This window comes from Eretmochelys imbricata, chromosome 7, assembly GCF_965152235.1.
Source record: "Eretmochelys imbricata isolate rEreImb1 chromosome 7, rEreImb1.hap1, whole genome shotgun sequence".
Classification (NCBI taxonomy): domain Eukaryota; kingdom Metazoa; phylum Chordata; order Testudines; family Cheloniidae; genus Eretmochelys; species Eretmochelys imbricata.
In genome coordinates this window covers 90964589-90986914 of record NC_135578.1, presented here as the reverse complement: position 1 = coordinate 90986914, position 22326 = coordinate 90964589, and the positions used below count along the sequence as shown (strand labels likewise).

At 40.2% G+C, this 22326-nt stretch overlaps 1 protein-coding gene across 1 annotated transcript; it reads right to left on the bottom strand.

Annotated features, from left to right (window-relative positions):
- Positions 1-4389: 4389 nt before the first annotated feature.
- LOC144267460 (lipase member M-like) lies at positions 4390-17934 on the bottom strand. The gene is made up of 10 exons (XM_077821445.1): positions 17912-17934; positions 17069-17180; positions 13900-14017; positions 12964-13162; positions 11360-11469; positions 9403-9539; positions 8567-8713; positions 6691-6762; positions 5584-5649; positions 4390-4623 (listed from the first exon to the last, which is right to left on the bottom strand). The coding sequence occupies exons 1-10, from the start codon at positions 17932-17934 to the stop codon at positions 4390-4392; spliced, it is 1218 nt and encodes a 405-aa protein (XP_077677571.1).
- Positions 17935-22326: the final 4392 nt, after the last annotated feature.

Here is a 22326-nt window from a genome sequence, read left to right as displayed (position 1 = left end):
TAAAAAATCTGATGTTTACTACTAGTGATCTGTATTGTTTCTGGAGTATCTTTTTTATAAGGGACTGTATAATGGCAAAAATTAAATGAGCATCATTTTCAAAGGTAGAGTACAATTATTTTGAGTAATTCAGGCACTTTTGAATTTAGAAACTGACTTCTGTGGATAATAATATGGACTTCTGTGGATAACACACATGCTTTATTAACTTCAAGTGACAGTTGAAATTGGGCTGGAGACGGCAATGTCTTCCCACTCATAGCAGCATGAAAGTACAATATCAGCCTTAATTACAACTGTTCTGATGGTGTGCTATTTCAGTTCTAAAACTTTCTAAACCCGTAACTTGTAGAAAAGTAGGATTTCAGTGATGGTTTATCACAGATTGAGATGCTTTAGAGAGCGTTAGGCACGATCACATCTCTTTCCTTGTTTTTTTCCTTCCAGTTCAGCACATGTGCAAGCAGGGGTGCTGGAAAAATTTGTATAGTGGGGGTGCCACTTCAAGCCAGGGAGTGTAGTAGCACCCCCAGCACCCCTACTTCCAGCACCTGTGTGTGCAAGCCATCAAATTCAGCTAAAGTCCTTACTTTCAGTAGTGAGCAATTACTCACCCTGGGACAGCTTGAATGAATAACTGTTAACTAGTAAGAGTAAGACGTTCACAATGGGGAGCTAAACCTTTTTCTTTACTTTTGTTCAAATCCTGCATGACAAGACTCTTGAGATGAGCTCCATTGTAACCATGTACGATGGGAGTTTCAGTTTTCCAATGTATTTTGCTGCAGAGTGAACCATCTCTGCGTTAGCTATAACCGCCGAAAAGAAGTCGTCCTTTGCCAAATGCACTGCTAGCTGGTCACAGGACCACAGTCAGAATCTGGTAAAGCTCTGTGAGGTGAGCAAAACATTCAGTCTCAGTAAGAGTACTGCGTGTACCAAGCAACAGTGGAGAAACTGGCAGTGTTGGTTTTGAATTCAGTAAGACAGTTTGTTACTATCACCTCAACAGAGCAGTGACCAATGCGGAGAAGGGATCAAATATATCAGGAGCTACTATTCCAGGATGAGAACTGCACCTCTGGGAGCTTCCTGACATCCTGCATAATTTATAAGGACTTTAATCTGGTGCTGGAAACTACACTGAGCTCAGAGATAAGATGGTCAGCCTGGATGGTGGCCTTCTGACCCCCCAAATCTAATATAGGCATCTGCAAACTTTTCCTGAAGTAGGGACTTAAGATGGGTAGTCACATTTCAGGGAAGAGGGACTTTCTGGGTCCTCCTTTGTGGGACACCAGCCTACCCCACTCAAAGGTGTGTTGTTCACTCAGCATAAGCTCAGAAACTTCTTCAGTACTCATGACTGACTTGCCCCGGTTACCTGGAATAGAATATCCCTTTGAAATTCAGGAATCTTCAAAATGATGTCCACCAGACACGATGTTGAATGCCTGAAAGGAATGTGAAACCATATGTAATATACTATGGCAGGTGTCGCAACTCTTTCTTCCCAAAAAATTGAAATGGTCTCCCATTTTTAAACATATCATTTGTAAATTTCACCTTACCGTTGCATCTGAGAACTTACCTGTAGCAGTCAGCATATACTGAAGCAGAGTTTTACAAAACATCATTTTTTGGCCTTGAGATTGCAAAGGCCCTTCAACTCATGTAGTGAATCCTGTAATTCTGGCAGGATTAGACTGATCTTATCAAAATTGTCCAAACAATTTTTCCATGCATAAGGTTATGTTCTAAAGCAGTGGTTCTCAAATTTTTTTTTTCCCCGTGGACCACTTGAAAATTGCTGGAGTGTCAGACCACCAGCGCCATATATTTAAGCAGTAGGGTTTCACTTTGCAAAGCCCTCTGGCCCTTCCAAGCTGTTTACCTGTAATAAATTGTCCAGAAAATCATGGGCAGTTATTGAAGACAGAACTGTAGAGAAAAACACAACCTCAACAGGAGAAGATGCTGGGTCACACTTTGCCTTCATGCCCCCATAATCTGTCCACCATATTTTTCCTCCTTTCCAGTATCCTACCTTTCACACTTTCCTTCTCTAACCCTCCTTATTCTCTTCTCCCCTTCATTCTCTTCCTTCAGCTTTTCAGCCTTCAATGCCCCCTATTTCCTCCTGAACCTCTTCAATGACCTACTGCACCAGACATTCCTGCCTCCTTATAGTTCCTTGTATAGACCCTTAATGAATTGCACTTCAAATAATGGGAATTGGTGGCCATCTTTATTAGGGACAGCCTTACTTCCACATGTTAGGAAGTGATGGAGAATGTGACTTAGGGCGGTGTGGTGTCAACCCCATTGAAAATAAGCCATTTTGAATAAGGGAATATTCACAAAATACAGTGTCCCTGGATGGGCAGGTAATATGAATAAGCAGAGGTAAAATGCTCAAAGAACCACAGTTACTGTGATAAAGTAACCTATTTTTCACCTTTGATGTGACCTTTGTATATTCCCAGATGCTGGCACCTGCAGTTCCCAACAGGAGCTACAGATGCCAACAACACTCAGAATTTGGCATTGAGGACATAAGAAATATAAGTTTTAAAAAGCAGAAAAGGAACTTTTGTAGAAGAATTGTTTTCCCTCTTTATTTTTCATTTACAAGAAGAGCAAGAGTGAGTATGAAAGAACTTCACTGTTACATTTTTAAAATACATTTCTTTGTAGTGAATGAGTGTACGAACAACAAGAACTAAAATAATTATTGAGAATATTGTTTGTATTAGTATCCTGGATATTTAACATTTTTAATCAGAGCAACCTACTTTTGAGGTTCTTCCACATACCAGTTTGGGTTATATTGCTACCTATAGACATGGATTAAAAACAGCAAATTGATTCTGCCTCACGTGGTATTCCTTCCAGCGTTCCTCAGAAAGCAGGTTTTGCCCCCATGATATCACCCTTTTTTGTTTGGCTATGTACAACATACTTTTATACTATGATTGTATATACTTCAAAATTCACCATTTCCTTGCCACATAACTACTATAGAACCTCATCCAAAATCAATACCTCTTTTTCAACAGTTATAGAAAAATCCTAAGAAAATGCAAACAATTTCAGAGGCATATAATTTTAACAGTGAAAATACCCAATGTCACTACTAATTTCTCTGAAACGTAGCTAGGAAAGGGCTTTTAATGTTTCTTTCACTAGCAAAGTCAGGGACAGAATTTTCCAACACCTGTAAATTCAGTTTGAGAATTAAGCAATACTTATTTCAGTTCAAACAAATGCACTGGATTCCAAGCAGATTGCTAAAAGGTGCCTTTTCTGAAGACGATTGTTCTGATATTGGGGATATTGTGTGGATATGCAAGTGAAAGTATCTTACCCGGAATCAGATGCCACACAGAATGGAACTAGTTGGGGAAAGAGCAGTACCTCAGTTCATCCACATAATACCCTTACTGAAATTAAGAACCTCTCACAATCGAAAGAACTAGATTGCATTAGCTATATTCTCTGTGACAAGGTGGATGGAATCCATATTGACCAATATCAGAAGACTGATTTCAGTGTAAAGGAGAAATAGGGTTATGTGAAGCTGATAGACTGAGAGCTTCGTGACCTGGCAAAATGTTGGGAGGTGTGGGAGCAATTTTTGGAAGTAAAAATATAATTTACATGAGAAAGAAATATAACTTTATGCTCTAAATTGTACACAAATGTTTTAGATTCAGACATTGATTCCCCCCCCGTCCCCATACATCTCTTCCGAGTGTGATTCTATCTTTTTTTTACAAGCCTTTCAATTCAAGGATATCCTTTGATGTGTGTATTTTTCCTGTCATGCTTTTGCTGTCTTATCATTATTGTGTATATTCATGTGTATCTATACAAAATAAACGGTCAAAGTAAAACTAACATAGACTATCTTAACTATATATGAAAGGCTGCATTATTGATTACCAAATTAAAAACATTTTTAATATGTAACATGGGAAAGTTCTCTAGTATTTTAACTGGACCAGAGAAATGTCCTCATTAGTTTAACATCTAATGATGGACTGTGCTAAGAGATTTAAGGCATGCATGCATATTCTGGCTCACAGCTGTAACGTGCACTATAAGATTTTAGTTTTGGTTTCAGAAATATAATTCAGTTTTCTGAGTAACAGAATCCTGGTTGCTGAATTTCACCAGGAAGATGGGGAAAAATTGGTACCACGACCAAAAAAAAAAAAAAAAAAGTACATATTAAATCCTTTCAGAGTAACCCCCTAATCCGTTTACAAGCACCATGATGGACTCAAAAAATAGCAACTAGAAAAGCAGCCTATTGCCACACATACAGAAAGTAGATTTCAATAAATCTAAATTAACTAATTAATTCTCAAACAATGCTGTGTGGTTTTATGGATACTTTCCCATCAATGCAATAATTTCATTGTACACACGCTTGGCTGCATCAAGACCCCAGGTGAAATCCCAGTGGTTCCAGTCAGAAATATTCTTGTGGTAAACTAGGTTAGTAATTTGAGGGAGTAACATGTCAATATCCTTTGGGTCTACCATCCAGTCCTCTCCACCGGACCATACTGCAGTGGGCACAGTCATATCTTCTATCTTATAGAAGGGAGGGACAGACTGAAAGACAAAAATGTAAGTCTCAGACCCTGTCTTAATTTTTAAACAAAAATCATTGATTAACCATTTGACTGCTGTGCAAAATTGCCAGCTTCATCTGAGATGATCAGTGTTTTGGGACAGCAGCTCTCAAACCGTGCTCAATAGTCTACACAGCACCTGCTGTTGCTCCGTAAAGAGCTGCCTTCTACATGTGTCCCAATTCATCTTTGTAACATAGCGTCTGGGTACCCATTAGGGTCACTGGAAATCAGCGGGATAAGTCTGCCTAGTTTCCTCACTAGGGATCAGTGCTACATGGGATTAGTAGGAGGAAAAGGAACTGTTCTCACAGATTTGCTGCTGGAAAGAAGTTGCCAGTGGGAGAAGAGCCAAGACCCACCCAGCTGGAGACAAACATCCAGCAGAGAAGGGAAACAGGCAGTATGCATAGGAGATCAGAGGAGAAAGGAAACACATGGCAGGGAACCAGGATCAGGAGAACGTGCAGGAAGGGAACAGGAACATATACAAGGCAGTGGGGAAGAAAGGAAGCTGGAGGCTGTGCAGGGAGAGAGGAAGACCCAGAAGCGGAGGAGCACGTACAGGAGGAGACAAGGGCCAAGTAACAATGACCTTGTGCATGGAAGGTGAGGACAAAGCAGCAGTGAACACAGGGCAGGAAAGTGAAGAAGAAGTCGACCAGATGAGCAGGTGCAGAGAAGCCTGGGGAAAGAGAGGAAATGAACAAATAATGGAGGAGATGAAATGAGGAACAAAAGGAGACAGTATAACTAAGTTTTTCAAATGGATGAAACCCATATTAAATACACCCCAAAAGTCCATAAACTAATGCTAGTTTTCCTGTAGTCAAATGCTGTAACAGATTGGGGATGTGTTGTGACTGAGTGTGGGAAGGCAGGGGATCATTCTTATTTTTAAAAGATCACTTAGTTTTCAATAAAAATCATTTCTCTCTACCTGGTTGTACTTAGCCTTGTTCTCACTGCCATAGTCAAAATATTTGAATTCTCCTGATTTAACTGCCTAACAAAAAGAAGAAAAGAAAGTGTAAAATTAGACAAGTTATCCACATGCCTTTGCACATCAGTGTGCTGTTCTGTCTTAAACTATCATGAATCAATTATGTTACATTATGCAGGACTTTAGACATTTTGGATGAAATTTTGGCAAAACACTCATTGACTTCAATAGGATCAGAATTTAACCCTTTGCATCTACAACAGCACATTTTGAGCATAAAAAATAAAATCACCTCACTTTTCATTGGCGACGAGTAATTTTTAATCTGTATCTGCTAACAAACAAGTTTTTCCTTTTTGTTAACTTTATCATTAATGTGCACAAGGGGTGCTTTTTAAGAACTTTGTATTGACAGATTTTGGTATTACATAGCCCATGAGTTTTTCACTCTCTCTCTTTCTTGACACTATATATGAACAATTAAAAGAATTATAATTTTCCTTTTCAGAACTGCTTTCTATTCTGGTGTTCGTCACTGAGATGAGCAGCAACCCCTATAGTTAAGATCACCTGGCACTTTTCATTATAAGACCCTGTTTTCAGTTTGCCAAACTTTAATTTAGGCTGAAGTTTTTCAGGCTGGGCGTCTAGTTCAGGCTAAATTCTTTTGGCAAATTTCAGTTAAACCAGTTGGCGTTTATTGGAAAATGTCTAGGTTTCCTGAACCATGTCCATCCTGTGCACTGAATGAGGCAGGGCCCTGTGGAAAAAAATAGCTTGTGATCATGTAATTAAAGACTGTATCATAATACCTATGCACAAGGGGGCTTAATTAAAGTTGCCTGAGCAAACTTGATTCTGGAATTTCCTAACTTTTGAGTGTGTGACTTTACAATCTTAATATTCATAGCTTTCCTACATGCCTGTCCTTTCACACTGAAAACTCTCAGTAACCAACAACGTCAAAGATGGAACTCAAAGGATTATGTCACTATATTAAAATCTCATTGATAAATAAATACCTGTCTGTTCTGAATAAATCAGGTTTTAACTATGATCAGAGAGCATAAATCACAGAATATTGAAAGATTTCAGAAGTTTTACCTGGGCCCAGTGCAGTAAGTTTTTAGCAGATGTTTCATCTGGAAAGCGGCCTGTGTACACATCCATTCGACTCTGCAAGAAAACAATTTTAGGATATCATGTGTTTTCTAAATGAAATGGGAGAAAGGCAGGATTCTACATAAACAAAACACCATTCAGTTCAGTAACTACAGAATTACAAATCATCCAAACTGGAGCAAGTTGGATGGCCAGAAAAACTGCAATATTTTCAGAAATATAATTCCCTCGCCTATCTGTTAATTTTTAAATCAATTACTTAATGACAGTTCTGCCAAAAGTAGTAAGAAAACATCTAAAATATTAAGCTCTCCTTGAACCTATTGTAAGGTTTGGTTTAATTCTGTCTGAGTTATGGTTCTGAGTGCTAGATAAAAAACAGGCTTGCAATATTTGCCTGAACTACCTCATGCTTTTACCATGTGTAGATCTTGGGGGATTCTATTGACCCATTGAGCTAGGTGGATTGTCAGACCACCTGAATATAAAGGAAGTAGGAGTTGCTCAACCTGCTCTGAAACAAAGTCCCATGCAATACAGAGTCAAAGGCTTGCACCCTTCCAGGGGCGGGTTAAGGTTGGCTCTTAGCACAGAAATTAAGGACAGGAAACAAAGTTCAGCCCAGCTTTCTACTCAAACTTGGCTGTTCCTACATGAGGCTGCTGGAGTCAGGGGTGTTGCTTAAGCAGCCTCATGTAGGAACAGCCAAGTTTGAGTAGAAAGCTGGGCTGAACTTTGTTTCCTGTCCTTAATTTCTGTGCTAAGAGCCAACCTTAACCCGCCCCTGGAAGGGTGCAAGCCTTTGACTCTATGTATTGCATGGGACTTTGTTTCAGAGCAGGTTGAGCAAGATACCAGCTCACATGAAGCATAATTTCCATTTCATTTTTTTATTCAGAGAACTCCAGATTGCCATGTAAATGACACCTCTGGCAAATGGATTACCATTGGACTCTCAACATTTCCCCCAGAGAGAAGATTAAATATTCCTAACAACATAGCCTTGCAAAGTGTGACTGTGTGACAGTGAGTACCTTGCAGTGCTGCCTGCAGACTTTACTTTTATCTTTGGCCTGTTAAGCCTACAGACAACTTAATAATATTATTGCTAGGTATCAGTTGGCAACTGGTGCCTGTTAGGGAACTGCAGATTTTCCTTATTGGGCTGCATTCTAGTGTAGGGGAGGTTAGGTTGAGTAATGGAATTCACACACACCACCTCCTCAAATGGACAGATAGTCATTAGGGCTTTAGCATAACCCATCTATGGCCACTAAGCCACTACACTGAGCTACAGTATGTTCTCCTGAGTAATGTTTTGGGGGCAGTGGCTCCAACAGCCTGTCTCCTGCCCACTGGAACCAATGCAGACGGCCTACCCATAGCACTGAAAAGCGAGCATTGTGACCCACCCTACATAACTGCTCTGGCCATAGCATGCACCTGCACCCACCCACCCTGGGGCTTCTGTGACACTGCTATTATGTAAGTCAGGGCCTGGGACTGTAGGCTATAAACTCCAAATTTGACCGTGATATTTTAATGCCATATTAAACATTTACTCTGCTTTATTGAGAAAAAGACAGGTAACACATTAGCCAAACTACTAAGCCAATTGTAGGCTACAGAGATTCCCAGTTAAACTGCTTATCACCACCTGCATTATTGAGGCATTTGTTTTCTCCATTCTCATCATGTTAGAAAGTCCCTAGCAAAACTCTACAACAATTAAAAGGACCCTGGTTTACTCATTCCAAATTAAATAATTGCACATTTGGCACAAATGCTGTTTAAAATCAAGCTAACTTTTTCAGTTCATCATCACTAAAATATGGTTGATATAGATATACACACATACCATATTTAGGTTTTTCTCATTGAATCCACCCGCAAAGAAAAATATATTGGCACAAAGTCTATTAGGTAATTCATAGCAGCACATTGTGGCAGCAAGCTCCCTCATAGTCTTACCCCACCAGCGGAAGTCTTTTTTGCCAAGAACATCCTGTGAAAACGAAAGGGCATTATTTACAGTGAACCTTCAAAGTGTATTTTGTATAGTTGCCTTATCACAGTCCAGGCCTGATCCAGATCATACCTTTAACTGACTTCCTTGAGGTTTTCATGTAGCTACTAGGACCACAATTGTGCCTCCATCAACTGTGTATTCCACAAACGTCACAGTTAATACATGCCTACCTCATGGAATTTTCCATTCATTCAAGGCAAGAAGGCAGAATTGTATTTCCCACCCTCTACCCCTGACTTGTACAGATACCTCAAAGTCATATGCATCTGAATGGTATCAATACAATAAGCTGAACATGAAGTTGGAAAATTCACATTCAGATAAATTTAAAAAAATATATACTTGAACACAGCATTAAAATGGCTAATTTAAACATACTAAAGTCACAAATGCAACAGATAAGACTCTGAACAGGGATGTTAAGTCTGACACTTTGCACATACTGAGAGTGTTATGAAGGCATATGTTTAATCAACCAAACCACCACAAACGCTACTGAACATACATGCATTGTGACAGAATTAATATTCCAGTGACAATCTAAACTGTTTACAGCATATTTCCTTTTGTATTATCTGATCGCGCGGAACTCCTGTTCAGGTACAACGCCTCTTTTTAAAGACCAGTAACTCAGTAGCGTAATAAAATCCAGAGAAATCTCATACCTGTAATGCTCCTTCAGGCATTAACAACATTTTTACCATAGGGCTTTTGGTGTGTCCAGTGGTGACAGCAGGAGCCAAGGCAAAAAACATTTTGACTTTCTGTGCCAGCTGTGGCATGGAGGAAAATGCTATGAACGCTGAGAAAGTGAAAGAGAATAATTACAGAAATCTTACAAACAACAACTGAATACTTACAGGCATTTGTTTGAAAAATCCACCAGAGGGTTCATCAGGACCCAGCATGTAGTATTTGGTTTAGAAGAAATCAGTTCTAATACAGAATGAGGGAATTTGCATGCAGTTTGGGATGGCCCTTGACTACGAATCAGGACAGGTGATGTCATAAAATAGTTTAGCCAGGGACTGACATAAGAGTGCTGTGACTGTGCTGAATGATGCAATTTAGCCCAGAATAAGAACAGGCAGAAATGGGAACTGTACCAAGTCATCATCATTTCAGAGGCGTTAGCAGGGATATTTGTTCATGACCTGTCTGTTTAACTTTTATATCACTTTCCCAGCAGAGATGTTAAAAGGAGATTATTTCTTTATTTCTGTGGTCAAATATAGTCCTGATATGGACCTCTTTAATGCCTATTGCCAAGAAACAGCTCTCTCGATTATCAGTTATTGAGACTAAAAGGATAGTCTTTTGTCCCTATTGCTAACAGAGAATATGATAACTTGTGTGACAAAGCTCTGTCCTTGTTTCCGTGGGTCCCGCACTTCCTGGTGGATTTTGCTAGCCTCAGAGGCTCACTGTGACCCTCCACATAGCCCTTCTCTCTCTAGAGGCAAAGGTCACAGCCTACTGAGCCATTTTCATCATAAGCCAGCAAGGGAGGTGAGGAGAAGCTACTCTCCCTTGCACAGTCTCTGTTGTCTCCCAGACTCAGTTATTAATTTGGGGAGAGATGGGGGTGGGGGAGGGGAGCCTGGGCCCACCCTCTACTCCAGGCTCCAACCCAGGGACCCTAATAGTATTAGCCATGGTAGCGGACCTTTTGGAAACAGGACATGTACAATTCCCTGGGCCACTTCCCCACAACAGCCTTCCCTCTCGCCTTCCTCAATATCTACTTCACCCTTACCTCAGGGCCTCCTTCTTTGTGCCTGATATGGTATGTATTGCTCAGTATCTCCCATGGCACGGCTTCCTCCTACAACTCCCAACACATGGTCCCACCTGACTAACTGGGAGGCTTTTAACTAGTTTCAGCCAGCCCCTGATTGGCTTCAGGTGTCCCAATCAACCTAGCTGCCTTCTGGAAAGATCTTAATTGGCCCCAGGTGTCTTAATTGATCTGGAGCAGCTGCCACTTGCTTATCCTGGTAACAGGGATTTGTTTAGTCTGTGGCTAATATATCTGTCTCCCACTACTTTACTATAGCCATCTGGCCTTGCCCCATCACACTTGATAGGCCTGAGTTGGAACAATAAGCTCATTTTCACACTTGGGCTAGACTATCCATTAGTATGGAAGAAGGGAGCACCATGCATTCCACTTGAAAACAAAAGCCATGAATTTGGTGCAGAGTCCCTTGGTTAATTTTAGGGGATATCCTGTTCCCTTCAGCAATGAAAGATATTTCAGGCTGAAGTATAGTCAAATATTCCATTTGTGACAGCAAGATGAAGTTTAGCAAGAGAGGAACCTTTGGTGGTCACCAAAACCTCTCTGGTTGTTCTAGGAATCTGTTGGCCATCTCTGATTACATCACAGGCTCCATGGCTTCAGTGGGACGTTTACTTGAATCAGGTCTGACTGAAAACTGAGAAATGAATCCTGGACTTAGCCCTATATAAAGTACTTGCACAATGTTAAACAAAAATGGGAATTGTCTCTGCAATTTTCTGCTTATAAACATATGAAAGAGTTAATAATAGCCCAGAGAAAGCCTCTCTTACTTGAGAGAGAAAAGTACAATGCAAATGCATCAAATTCTGCTAGCATACCCATAGTGCTGCCCTGGGAGTAGCCAACATAATACAGTTGCTTCTGTCCAGTTTCCTGCAGAATAAAGTTTATCATAGCTTGAAGGTCATATTTGCCCATTTCATGAAAACTGCAATATAAAAATATGAAGTTAACCACATAATGAAGTTATAGGGCCAGATTCTCAAGTAAGTTATGGCTCCTATGCGCCACTAAGGTGACATAAAGGGGCTGGAATTTGGGGGTAAATTTCCAGGAGAAAATTCCCCACTGTTTAGGGAAGCTCTCTGCTGAGTGCAACTGCGTGGGACCTGGAGCTGTGCCTCTGGCTACTACTCCATCCTTCTCTCAACCCCCTCACTGGTAAAAGGTCCATTAAAGACGCTATATGAGTTCTGCAGCCTTGAGCTACTCAGCAGCATCTGAAAATTAGCACGGCTTGCTCTCAAAATCAGGGAGCTGTAACCAGTTTTGCAGTGAGTGGCGCTCCGGCTAAGGAGAGAATCTGGCCAGCAAATCCTGCCCACATACATTTGAATGCAACACTGGTGAACCATTGAGCTGTTATGTGACAGACCCGACTATTCAGGGATCCAGCCCAGCCTAGGTTTGCCAGCCCCGAGTTTGAGTCTTTGTCTCTCTACATCATACAGATGCCTTATTTTTCAATATGGAGTGTGTTTACAAACCTAGGAAAGATAAGACTGCCTGTTGGCCAAGCCATGATATTTGAATTAATGTTAGCCCAATGCTCTTAATTCTGTTTCTGTGCTAAAGGAAAATGGTAATGTCCTTTAAAAGGTATTCTAATAACTAGACCCAGTTCCAGTAAATAACTAACAAGCAGCTTGTTAGGAAATGGCTCAGCTATAGTTAAATAATGCCCAAAGGGGAGGCAGCAACCAGTTGGAAAGCTTGATAACAATGCCTGAAACCTGTATTCCTTGCATTTTATGCCTGAGCTTCCGCACGTGAAAGGGAATGTGCAGTTGCCCGTTTAGCATGGTGCTTGCCTGCTCCCCATAGTTCCGTTTGCACCAGTCCAGAGTGGGCAAGGTGAAGAGGGCAGGGCCTGTTCCATGCTCCTCCTTAACCTCTTTGGGACAAACTCTATCACCCCGGGTGCAAGGTGAGAGCAATCCCTGTTCTGCTTTGTGCTCAGGGACTGACTGCCCTTGGCCACTGGATAGGATTGCAGTGAGGGAAAGATTCTTTGTGATATTTAATGAACTAAACGTATCTAACAGCACATTATATTTCTGTAGGCGACTAATGGCCCTGACAAAGAAACGTTTCAATGCAAAGGTTTCTACCACACAGAGGGTTCTGTTTAACTCTGTGCTATGTCTTTCAGTCCTAGCGCTACTGAAAATCAGTGGGATTAATGATGTGAGTAGGGGGTGCAGGAGGAAGTTCTCTGCTGATTTAAACTGTTGGCCTCCCAATGCCTTGACAATGGAGCCAAATTACAGATCTAAATCCTGTATGAGCACCATTGCTGTGCACAAACCACACAAATTGAAGTTCACATGAATTAAGAGAAACATGGATCACCACACATACAGAATTGCCAACAAGCAAAACAGTTTGCCGCTTTCACTAGTTTCTCTCCAGTTCATCCTACCTGAAATCCCAAAATTCCTCTTGGGCAACTGAAAATTTCTGGTGTCTTTGAGACCAGGTTGTGCCTCTGCTATTTCCTATCCAAACATCATAGCCAGCATCTGCTAGCATGAAGCCCAGGCTGTTATTGGCCAAATTTTCGACCCAGTTGCTACCTTGACCAAACAATCCATGCTGGAGAAGCACAGCTGGCTTTGGACCTAAATAAATGGAATACAGAAATACAGGTTTGGTAAAGTAACATGGCAAAATGACATACTGTATTTCACTCATCCCAAACACATGCTGATAAAACCTTTAAATCAGAGCACACCCACAAGTATGATACCCCATGACAAATAATTAGCAATAGTTAAAAGCAACGGCAAAGAGGGGTTTAGAATGGAAATGTTTAGGGAATTTTAGCTACGGCTGTCATTAGTATTCCATACATATACATGTATAATTAGCTGTAATGCTGCTAAAATCTGTAGTTAAGATTTCCTAAGTATTTCCATACTAAATCCCTGTTTTTAGTTGCTCATAACTAAGGCTGGTTGCTTGACATAACCACCAAACAGAACAAAATATACAAAAGTAACGAATTTATAGGGAAAAAAAATCACTGTGCAACTCAGCCAACAGACATCCAGCCTCTCCTGTTCTCAGGCTTATGTCATTGCTAATGTCAAAAACCATGACCTAATCGTTCTCAATTTTCCACACCCTGTTTTGTTCAGAAAAAATCATGAACATATAGAAATGTGTAAAGACTTGATTGATTGGTTTTCAGTCTGATATTTAGATTCAGGATTTTTCCACAGATATTAAACATGCCTCCTGTGTGTGTGTGTGTGTGTGTGTGTATATATATTTACTTGGATTGGTGGGTTGGTTTTTTTTTATTTTGGATGAGTGTTATTTGGGGTTTTTTGCATCAAACAAAATGGAGCCATACCTTTGTCTGTAGGTTTTTCTCTGCCATAAGGAATTCTGTTTATTCTCAAATAATAGCCATCCTCAGTCAGAACTTCATACTCCTCACTGGGATATCCTTCATAGCAGATCAACTGACTCTGAGAGAATTAAAATAAATGTCTAAGATTGTTTACAGGTATCAGATTTTTAATTATCTGTTGCAGGGAAGAGGGCATTTCCCCACGAGGAAGTGTTAGCATGAGTGTTTGTTTAGCTTTTATGAGTTCCTGCACTTAATTAGTTTCAACTGGGATATGGAACAAAGCCTAAAATAGTGAGAGAATTTTATTCCTAACCTGGCCCAAACCAGGAAATATTGAAAATATTCCCAGAGAGCTTGTTCTCCTGAGATTTCCAGCCCAATTATCTGAACAAGGAGGTGCTAAGAAGGCTGGATTAGTCATGGAAAAGCTTAGAAAAATTTCTCCACAAAGAATGTAAACATTTCCATGTTCTTTCTTCACACATCCAAATGCAATGGCATTAGTCGGAAGGAAATAAATATTCAGGAATCTATTATTTGAAAGTAGTTTTAATTGGAATAACAACGAGGAGTCCTTGTGTCACCTTAGAGACTAACAAATTTATCTGGGCATAAAAAGCATCAATGACTATTAACTAGAAAAATATAATAAAAAGTAACTTTAGATCTGTGATGATTTGGAGAATTTGCTTATGTACAACTTAAGAATTCTGGTTGATTTTATGAAATTGCTGTATCATTGAATATGTACCAGTCACCATCAGCTGTCAGGGTTGTCGCCTATCTCTCTGATCAGGAACAATGGTAGGCCACTCAACTTTGACAGGTTTCAGAGTAACAGCCGTGTTAGTCTGTATTCGCAAAAAGAAAAGGAGTACTTGTGGCACCTTAGAGACTAACCAATTTATTTGAGCACGAGCTTTCGTGAGCTACAGCTCACTTTAGATAAGCTATTACCAGCAGGACAGTGGGGTGGGAGGAGGTATTGTTTCATACACTCAACTTTGATGATCCTCCATTCAAATGGAGCACCTTTAGCAAATAGATGATTGCTGCCCAGGGCAAACCAGTTTTTCAAAGTCTGAACTCCAGGGAGGAGGGTAACTAAACAATAGATCATCTGGTGAGACATTGATCACCTGATGAGCCTGATCCCTGACAAAGAGGAACTCAAAGAATGACACAAAGGGCATTTGGTCAGGAAAAAGGAAAAGAGGGACATGCTGTCATAGTAGAACGGTTCTATTTAACTGTAGGACTGGCTGAGGAATAAGGAAACTGTGTGCAGAGAAGAGGAGAGACTCCATAATTTGGAGGAAAAGCCATGTGCAGGAGATGGTATCCTCGACTCCTTAGTGTACTCTGCCCTAAGCTCAAAGAATGGTCAAGAGTGCTGAGGACATTGAGGCAGAAAAATATGTACAGGATTCTTATAGTTTTGTCTAGCTCTGTATATTTCTTGTGCTAGCTAAAGTAAAGAGTTATTGGTTTTTGGAATCTTTTGAGAAATCTGTGCATCTGTTTGTTTCACTGTAAACACAGAGTTGCCACAAACTTGGAGATCAGGGATAGTATGATCTTAAAGTATGGGAGAATCTGGGTATTAGCACTGGTGACGGGGTAACAAACCAGGGAGCCTGTGCCCAGGAAGCATGCCAGAGATGCCAAGAAAAGAGACAGTGTTACAGACTACTCAGACTAGGGGACACTTAAAGCACATGGGCCCAGTGTGAGAGGCCCAAACCCAACAGCCTTGGGAGTGTCCAGCTGCGGGAGCTTGCCAGGATTGCAACATGAACCCAAACAGAAAGGTAATTAGGCACATGGAGTGGAGATAGGGTCTGGAACCCAGACCCTGAGTATTTAATCATATAAACACTTCATCCTCGTATGTGACGAGTAGGTTTGTGCAGAGCATTCTGGAAAAATGCCAGCTTTAGGAACTCGTAAGAACCAGAAGATTATAAGCAATGGTGTCTGCTGACAACTCAACTGAACATTGATCTATCCTTCATACAGATAAATTGACATGCTAAATCTTTCTGAGCCAATTTACATCTGCAGATAATGATTGCAATATACCTGAGCCAAAACAAGGTAGGCGAACTCCATCTTGCCTAACCTGAAGGGCCAGCACTGCAGGAAAACACAAGAGGTGCAGGAATCCAGCATGCTCTTGTGCAATTCTCTGACAGCGATTGTCCTTGCCTTCTGACAGCTCTAGCTATTAAAATCCACTCCACTGAGGAGTTTCAATTAAACCAAACTTTAGACTCTCTTAGATTTGCTTTGTCCTATAATAATTATATATCTTTACATCTCAGAAAATGGTTGGCTCCACGATATAAGAGGATTCATAATAAAGTTCTTTCTAAAAGTAAGGTTATAAAGTGTTTACAATACCACAGAAACACACCAAACATCCTTTCTCTGCTTCACTCCCTCCTTGAAATTCACTCCCTTTGCAAAGTCTCCACCTGTTCAGCTCCACATTTTCTTATAATTTATCTCTTGTAAAGATTCATCTTATGCTTCATACTTTAAATCATAATAATCTATTTAATAATCCCTTAACATACATACAAGCAATCACTTCCCAAGGGTTGTCCAAAAAAAAAAAAAGTGTTTGAGCATAACTATTATGTAGACTTGTTATTGCTGGCTCAGATCCGGTCTCAAAATAGGAAACCATGACATATGAGAAGAGAAGAGAGGTGCGAAGAATTTTCTGCCCGGGAACAAGGAAATGCATGGAACTGAATATAAGAGATCACTCCCATTTATAGTGGACTTACTCATATGCACACTTCATACTTCCCCTGATCTATCCTTCATACAGATAAATTGGAAGGCCCTTTTGGAAAAACAGACTGAAGGTATAGTGGGGAAGATATAGTATAGTGGGGGAAGGGAAAAAGTTAAAGAGAAAACTTGTTAATGAAACATTATCAATATTAAATATGGACCTAAACTTGGATCCAAGGTTTTCAATTCGGTCACTTGGTGGATGTCTTTAATGAGCCTTTCTAAATCCCAAAACAAGACATTCCCAAATGTTGTAGTTGAAAATTTGAAATGCGGCCCTCAACCTGAATCTGAATTTTCAGGCCTGTGTCTAATTATTATGCTCCATTATAGTTAACATTTTCACAAATACTTGACTTACAATATTCATAAACGTTTCAGGATTCATGTTTCTTTTCTTCTTGATGAGTTCTCCTGAGCTTGTAACAACTTGTATTAGATAGGCTAATGCAATAAACCACCACATCTTGTTTCTGTGAAAAAAAGTGTGTCTGTTAATAACATTTCTACCAACATACATCTTGGTTTTGTAACATTTATTCCAACTCTCTCGTGTATACAAAGAGTGTGAAATTCATGTTGGAAAATGGGGGGGAAGCACTATTTTGCCTGCCAATTCTTACTCACAAGCATAGTAATATTGAATTCAGTTGGGGGCAGGCCCTACTTCAGTCTCCGTCATGATTAATTTGAATTTATGGCCATATCCAACTCTTATTGAAACACTCCCTTTGCCTGCAATAGAAGACGGATCAGGTCCTATGTGAAACACTGCGTGGCAGAGCTCCGACCTTGTCCCCGTGGGTCCCATGGTTCCAGGTGGTTTATGCTAGCTTCAGAGGCTCACTGCAACCCTCCACATAGCCCTTCTCTCTCTAGGGCCAGGGATACAGTCTACTGAGCCCTTTACATCATAAGCCAGCAATGGAGGTTGGTGAGAGAATTCCCACAGTCTCTGTTGCTCCTATAGCCTCATGCCAAAACAGTTTAGCCTCCTGTCCTGACAGGGGCCTGTTTTCCCCTCCCAGGAGGTATTTCTGTAGTGGTGGGTTGGGGGAACCCAGGCACGCCCTCTACTCTGGGTTCCGGCTCAGGGACCCTAATAGTAGCAGCTGTTGGCAGCCAACCTTTTATTGCCAGAGTTGCTACATTTCCCTGGGCCACTTCCCCACAGCTCTCCTGCTTCTCCCTTCTTCACCCTTACCGATTACTTGAGAGTGTCTTCATTAACCAGTCCTTCAGCCACACTTCCTCACCTCTAGCTCCTCTCTGCCTGACTGGAGTGAGCCTTTTTATATTATCAGAGGTGCCTTAATTAGAGTCAGGTGGTCACATTAGCTTAATGGCCTCACCTGACTATTTGCAGGTTAATCGGAGTCAGGTGTTCTCATTAGCCTGGAGCAGCCCCTGCTCTGGTCAGTCAGGGAACACAAAACTGTCAATCCAGTGGCCAGTATATCTGCCTTCTGCTACTCTGCTGTACCCCACTGGCCTATCACAACTGTTATACCTTCAGCACTATCAAGCAGTTAAATTGCTTTATACCCAGGACAGGTGTTATGTAAGTTAGTGTCTTACGTTTTGTTAAACACAGAAACACAATAAAAGGAAGTATTAAAAATATGTCAAGGAATGCATTCATGCCAGTCAGATTATGGCCATATCTATACATTTGTTATTTGATTATTACTTAATAATATATTGTGGATCAGGAGCCTATTGTACTGGACTTTGACCAAACACATAGGAAGACATGGTCCCTGCCACAAAGAGTTTATAATCTAACATACTACTATAAACCATTATTTCCAGGTTTATAAATTTCTCAAATTAATTTTTTTTTGATAAATTTGTCAAGAATACATCATAAAACCTCCATACTACTTGGCCCGTATAGTAATCACATCTCCCAATAAAAGACATATTTATAATATGACCAGAATAGCAAATGTGCTTAAAAAGCATGACTTTAGCCTGCAATCACTCTCCCTGATTCTATGCTGTGATACCAATCCCTCACTTTGTTGAGGAGTCAAAAGTACCACAGAATTTTACAAAAATAAACATGCTGTAAACAAACAGAGTAGTGGCACGTCAACGCAAGTTGGAAGACTGAAAGTTAGGTTTGATTGAAAACAGCACAAAAAGAACCCACTGTTGAATGCTATATTAAGAACTCAAAATACTCGCCTATATCAATTTAAAGTATCATGCTCAGTTCAGACGAATACTCTTTTGGGCCACACACTTTTTGTAACGTACTGTAAATAGTACATCTTACAATAACTTTAAGTAATGTCTCAATCTATGAAAAGGAACAGATCTACCCTGAGGAAACTTTCCGTCTATTGTCCCTCATTCCAACAATCTTTTCTCCCCCACAAAATATATAGACCAGAGGAGTTGCAATGTCAATTCTCCTCATTCCTTCTGAGGAAATGTTACAAGCATTCACCATAACTCCATCTAAGGACCTGTCAAAAACCATCTACGAATGTGACACAAACCAAGTGACTGAGGTACAATTTATCAGATATTTTGCCTCCAAAAGAGAATCTAAAATGTAAACCTGAGTTCAGGAAGGAAAAGATATTACCAACCAGAGTCTACTCACAGCATCAGATGGGATTTGGATGCTTGAATGACAGCAGTTCAGTCAACACCAGTGTTAAGAGAAACAGGAAGTGACAGACATGCAGTACTTTATTATGTGATACAATTAAAGTAGGTGCATATCACTAAACACCACTGATGACTAAAACCATATTTACTGTGCAATTAAATGCCTTAATTCCCCTCCACATGCAGGCATGTGATGTCATTTAATGTATTTCCGCCGTTGTTCAGTAAGACATGGATCCTCCACTCACTTATGCACAAGCTTAACTTTAGGCTACTATATTATATGTTGGCTGGATGCAAACTCATTTAAATTTAATCTTCTCTTATGTTCACACAAAGCAGCTGCTGATCTGTGCAAGTTGTGAAGGGTGTTAATCAGTGCCATATGTCCATATAAAATATATTAATTACAGTGTGTATGTATAGTAACCTGTAATTTTCTATCATCACCAGTCACTGATAAAATACAACAGGACATGTGTGCATAGTCTTAGTTACAAAAGATTTGGTTAGCTTCTTATCTAGTTCATTCGACTACTTCTTTGCCAAAGATCTGATCCGGGCTTTTGTAAATCTATTCCCACTGTTATGTTGACAAAAATCCCAACATATATAAAATAAACCAAGAACAAATATTTGCATATCTAAACTAAAATGTACTTTCCACGATCATGACTACAACTGGATCATGCCAATGTCTGTATTAAACAAATTCAAAAAAGGGCCAAAGCTGAGCAGGGCAAAATCATATTCATGGTAGCATTATTTACAGAAAATGTTTCATGGTATGTGTGCAGTTCCAGTCATTAATGCACCTAATTATTTTATGTCTAATATGGACTTTTTTCAAAAGAATTATTTATTCAATAAGTGAGGATATCAGCAATTGTCAAAGCAGTATGTGTATCTAGTAGAGTATGTTTTTTGCCAAAAAATAAATGAGAGCAAAATTTAGCCCACAAACTCTTCACTACAGATATTTTCAGGTTTCAAAAAACAGAATCATACTTCTGCACATGTATAAGTGTGGTATTAGAATCAATAATAAAATGTTTTATCTCCATTTTACATTCTCCATTGAATGTGCATCGGAGCAAGCTATAGTCTTACAGAAAGACAGAGCCCCCATAGCAAAACTGTAATCATTCAGTACTACCCTCTGGGATCTCTCTGCTTGGAAGAAGTCAAGCCACTCGTGGGTGACTCCTGCTCTCTTCAGATATCTCCAGAGACAAAGGTCCACAATTTCTCACATAAGGGGGACAAAAATCACAAACTTCTCAAGCGATCAATCCAATATTTCTTTTTAGAGGATAAATAACCTATTTGCTCCTCCCTTATTGCTGAAAGGAGGAGCAAAATGAAAACTATCACAGAGGCTAATGACTCGACAAATATCATAGTGTTAACGGTTCCAAATATTAGCTGATCAGTCTGACAAAATCAAAGTGGCCACCTGACTTTCATCCATCATTAGCACAACATTAACCAACAGAACTAGTGCAATGTCCGTATCATACGCAGGTCTGAACCCAGATTCATTGTGGACACAGAAGCATGAAGTATTCAGATATTATAGAATTATCTCACCGCAATCTTCTCAAAACTTATTCCCAGGAAGGGCCTTGATGAGAGCTGCTGGATGTTGGCATCTTTGCAAAACAGGCCACTTATTGAGGTTCCTAAATACAGATTTAAGTACCTAAATTCTGGTTTGTAAATGTTGACAAATTATTTTTCTTGTCTCTGTGTTACTATAAGCTCCCTGCACAGCATTACTAATCCCCCTTCTTAGCCACCACCTGTTTTGATTAAATATCATCTGATGTCTATGATAATGGTCTACAGGTCTTCCTTGATCAGTTTAAATTGCCCTCTAAATGGCTCCAAAGCATTTTTTTGGAGTGTCAGGTGTGCTTCCCTATGTTCTCACCAGCTTCTTTAGGCATCAACATTGATGTTGCTGTCATTGGGTCCTAATAGCTGAAGTGTAAAGTAATTGTATGGTCCCCCCCACCCCTTCTTCTTAACCATCCTCAGAGGATTGAGAGCACTTCAGGAGCATTTCTGAGCAATGGAGGTAGGAGTGATATTTAATGCCAATATTTAGAATAGACCCATAGGGTTAGAAGGGACAATAAGGGGTTATCTAATCTAACTTCCTGCCAAGATGCAGGATTTGTTGTGTCTAGACCACCCAAGACCGGTGGCTATCCAGCCTCCTTTTGAAAACCTCCAGTGAAGGAGCTTCCATGACCTCCCTAGGCAGTCTGTTCCACTGTCCTACTGTTCTCACAGTTAGAAAGTTTTCCCTGAGATTTCCATGGAAAACCCCATGCCCTTCCACATTCCTGCCCTGTCTGAAACCTCCCCTCTCAACCTATACTGCCGGGATTCCAGCAGGGGCTTCTCTGCTGGGTGGAGATGCAGGTGCCCCAGTCCATTACCTACTATTTGGGCAGTGGGTCCCCAGAGAGAGGTAGGTTTGTGAGGCTGAAGCCAGGGAAGAAAGTGCTGGGATGTGCTAAGCCCAGGCAACCAATACCAGGGCAGGACCAGCAGGGAGAGGTGAAAAGTTGTTGATAAGCAGCATGGCTGTTGCCAATATCCAAATCTCATTAACATTAATGTCAATGGGATGGACTCGGCTCCTGGCATAACATTGCTATTAACCAAAAGTAGTTAATCTCTGGCTTGCTATTAACTTCATCCACTGTATTTATAGAGGGGCTATTCAGTAATCTCTCCTCTAAAACACCAGATTGGGATATGATGTCCCCAAAAATTATAATCATGCAAAGATTGTGAAGAATTTAATAAATTAGATAAAATAGATTGTACTTTGCTGACTGCATATATTATTTCCTTATCATATTCATAGATTTGTTCGTCATTCTACAATAATACATATTGATTAAGCTGATTAAACCGAAGAAGAATAAATCTAGCTTGAGGTCAACATTATATTTTGAGTGAACATAACTGGGAAACGGGTAC

Bases quoted from the DNA above. Each gene is read 5' to 3' on its own strand.
- LOC144267460 (XM_077821445.1), bottom strand. From the start codon at position 17,934: ATGAAGACACTCTCAAGTAATCG. The intron at 11,470-12,963 runs GTAGGATGAACT...TTTATATTGCAG, and splicing joins GAGGAATTTTGGGATTTCAG to TTTTCATGAAATGGGCAAAT. The intron at 8,714-9,402 runs GTATGAGATTTC...TCGTTTTCACAG, and splicing joins TGCCTGAAGGAGCATTACAG to GATGTTCTTGGCAAAAAAGA.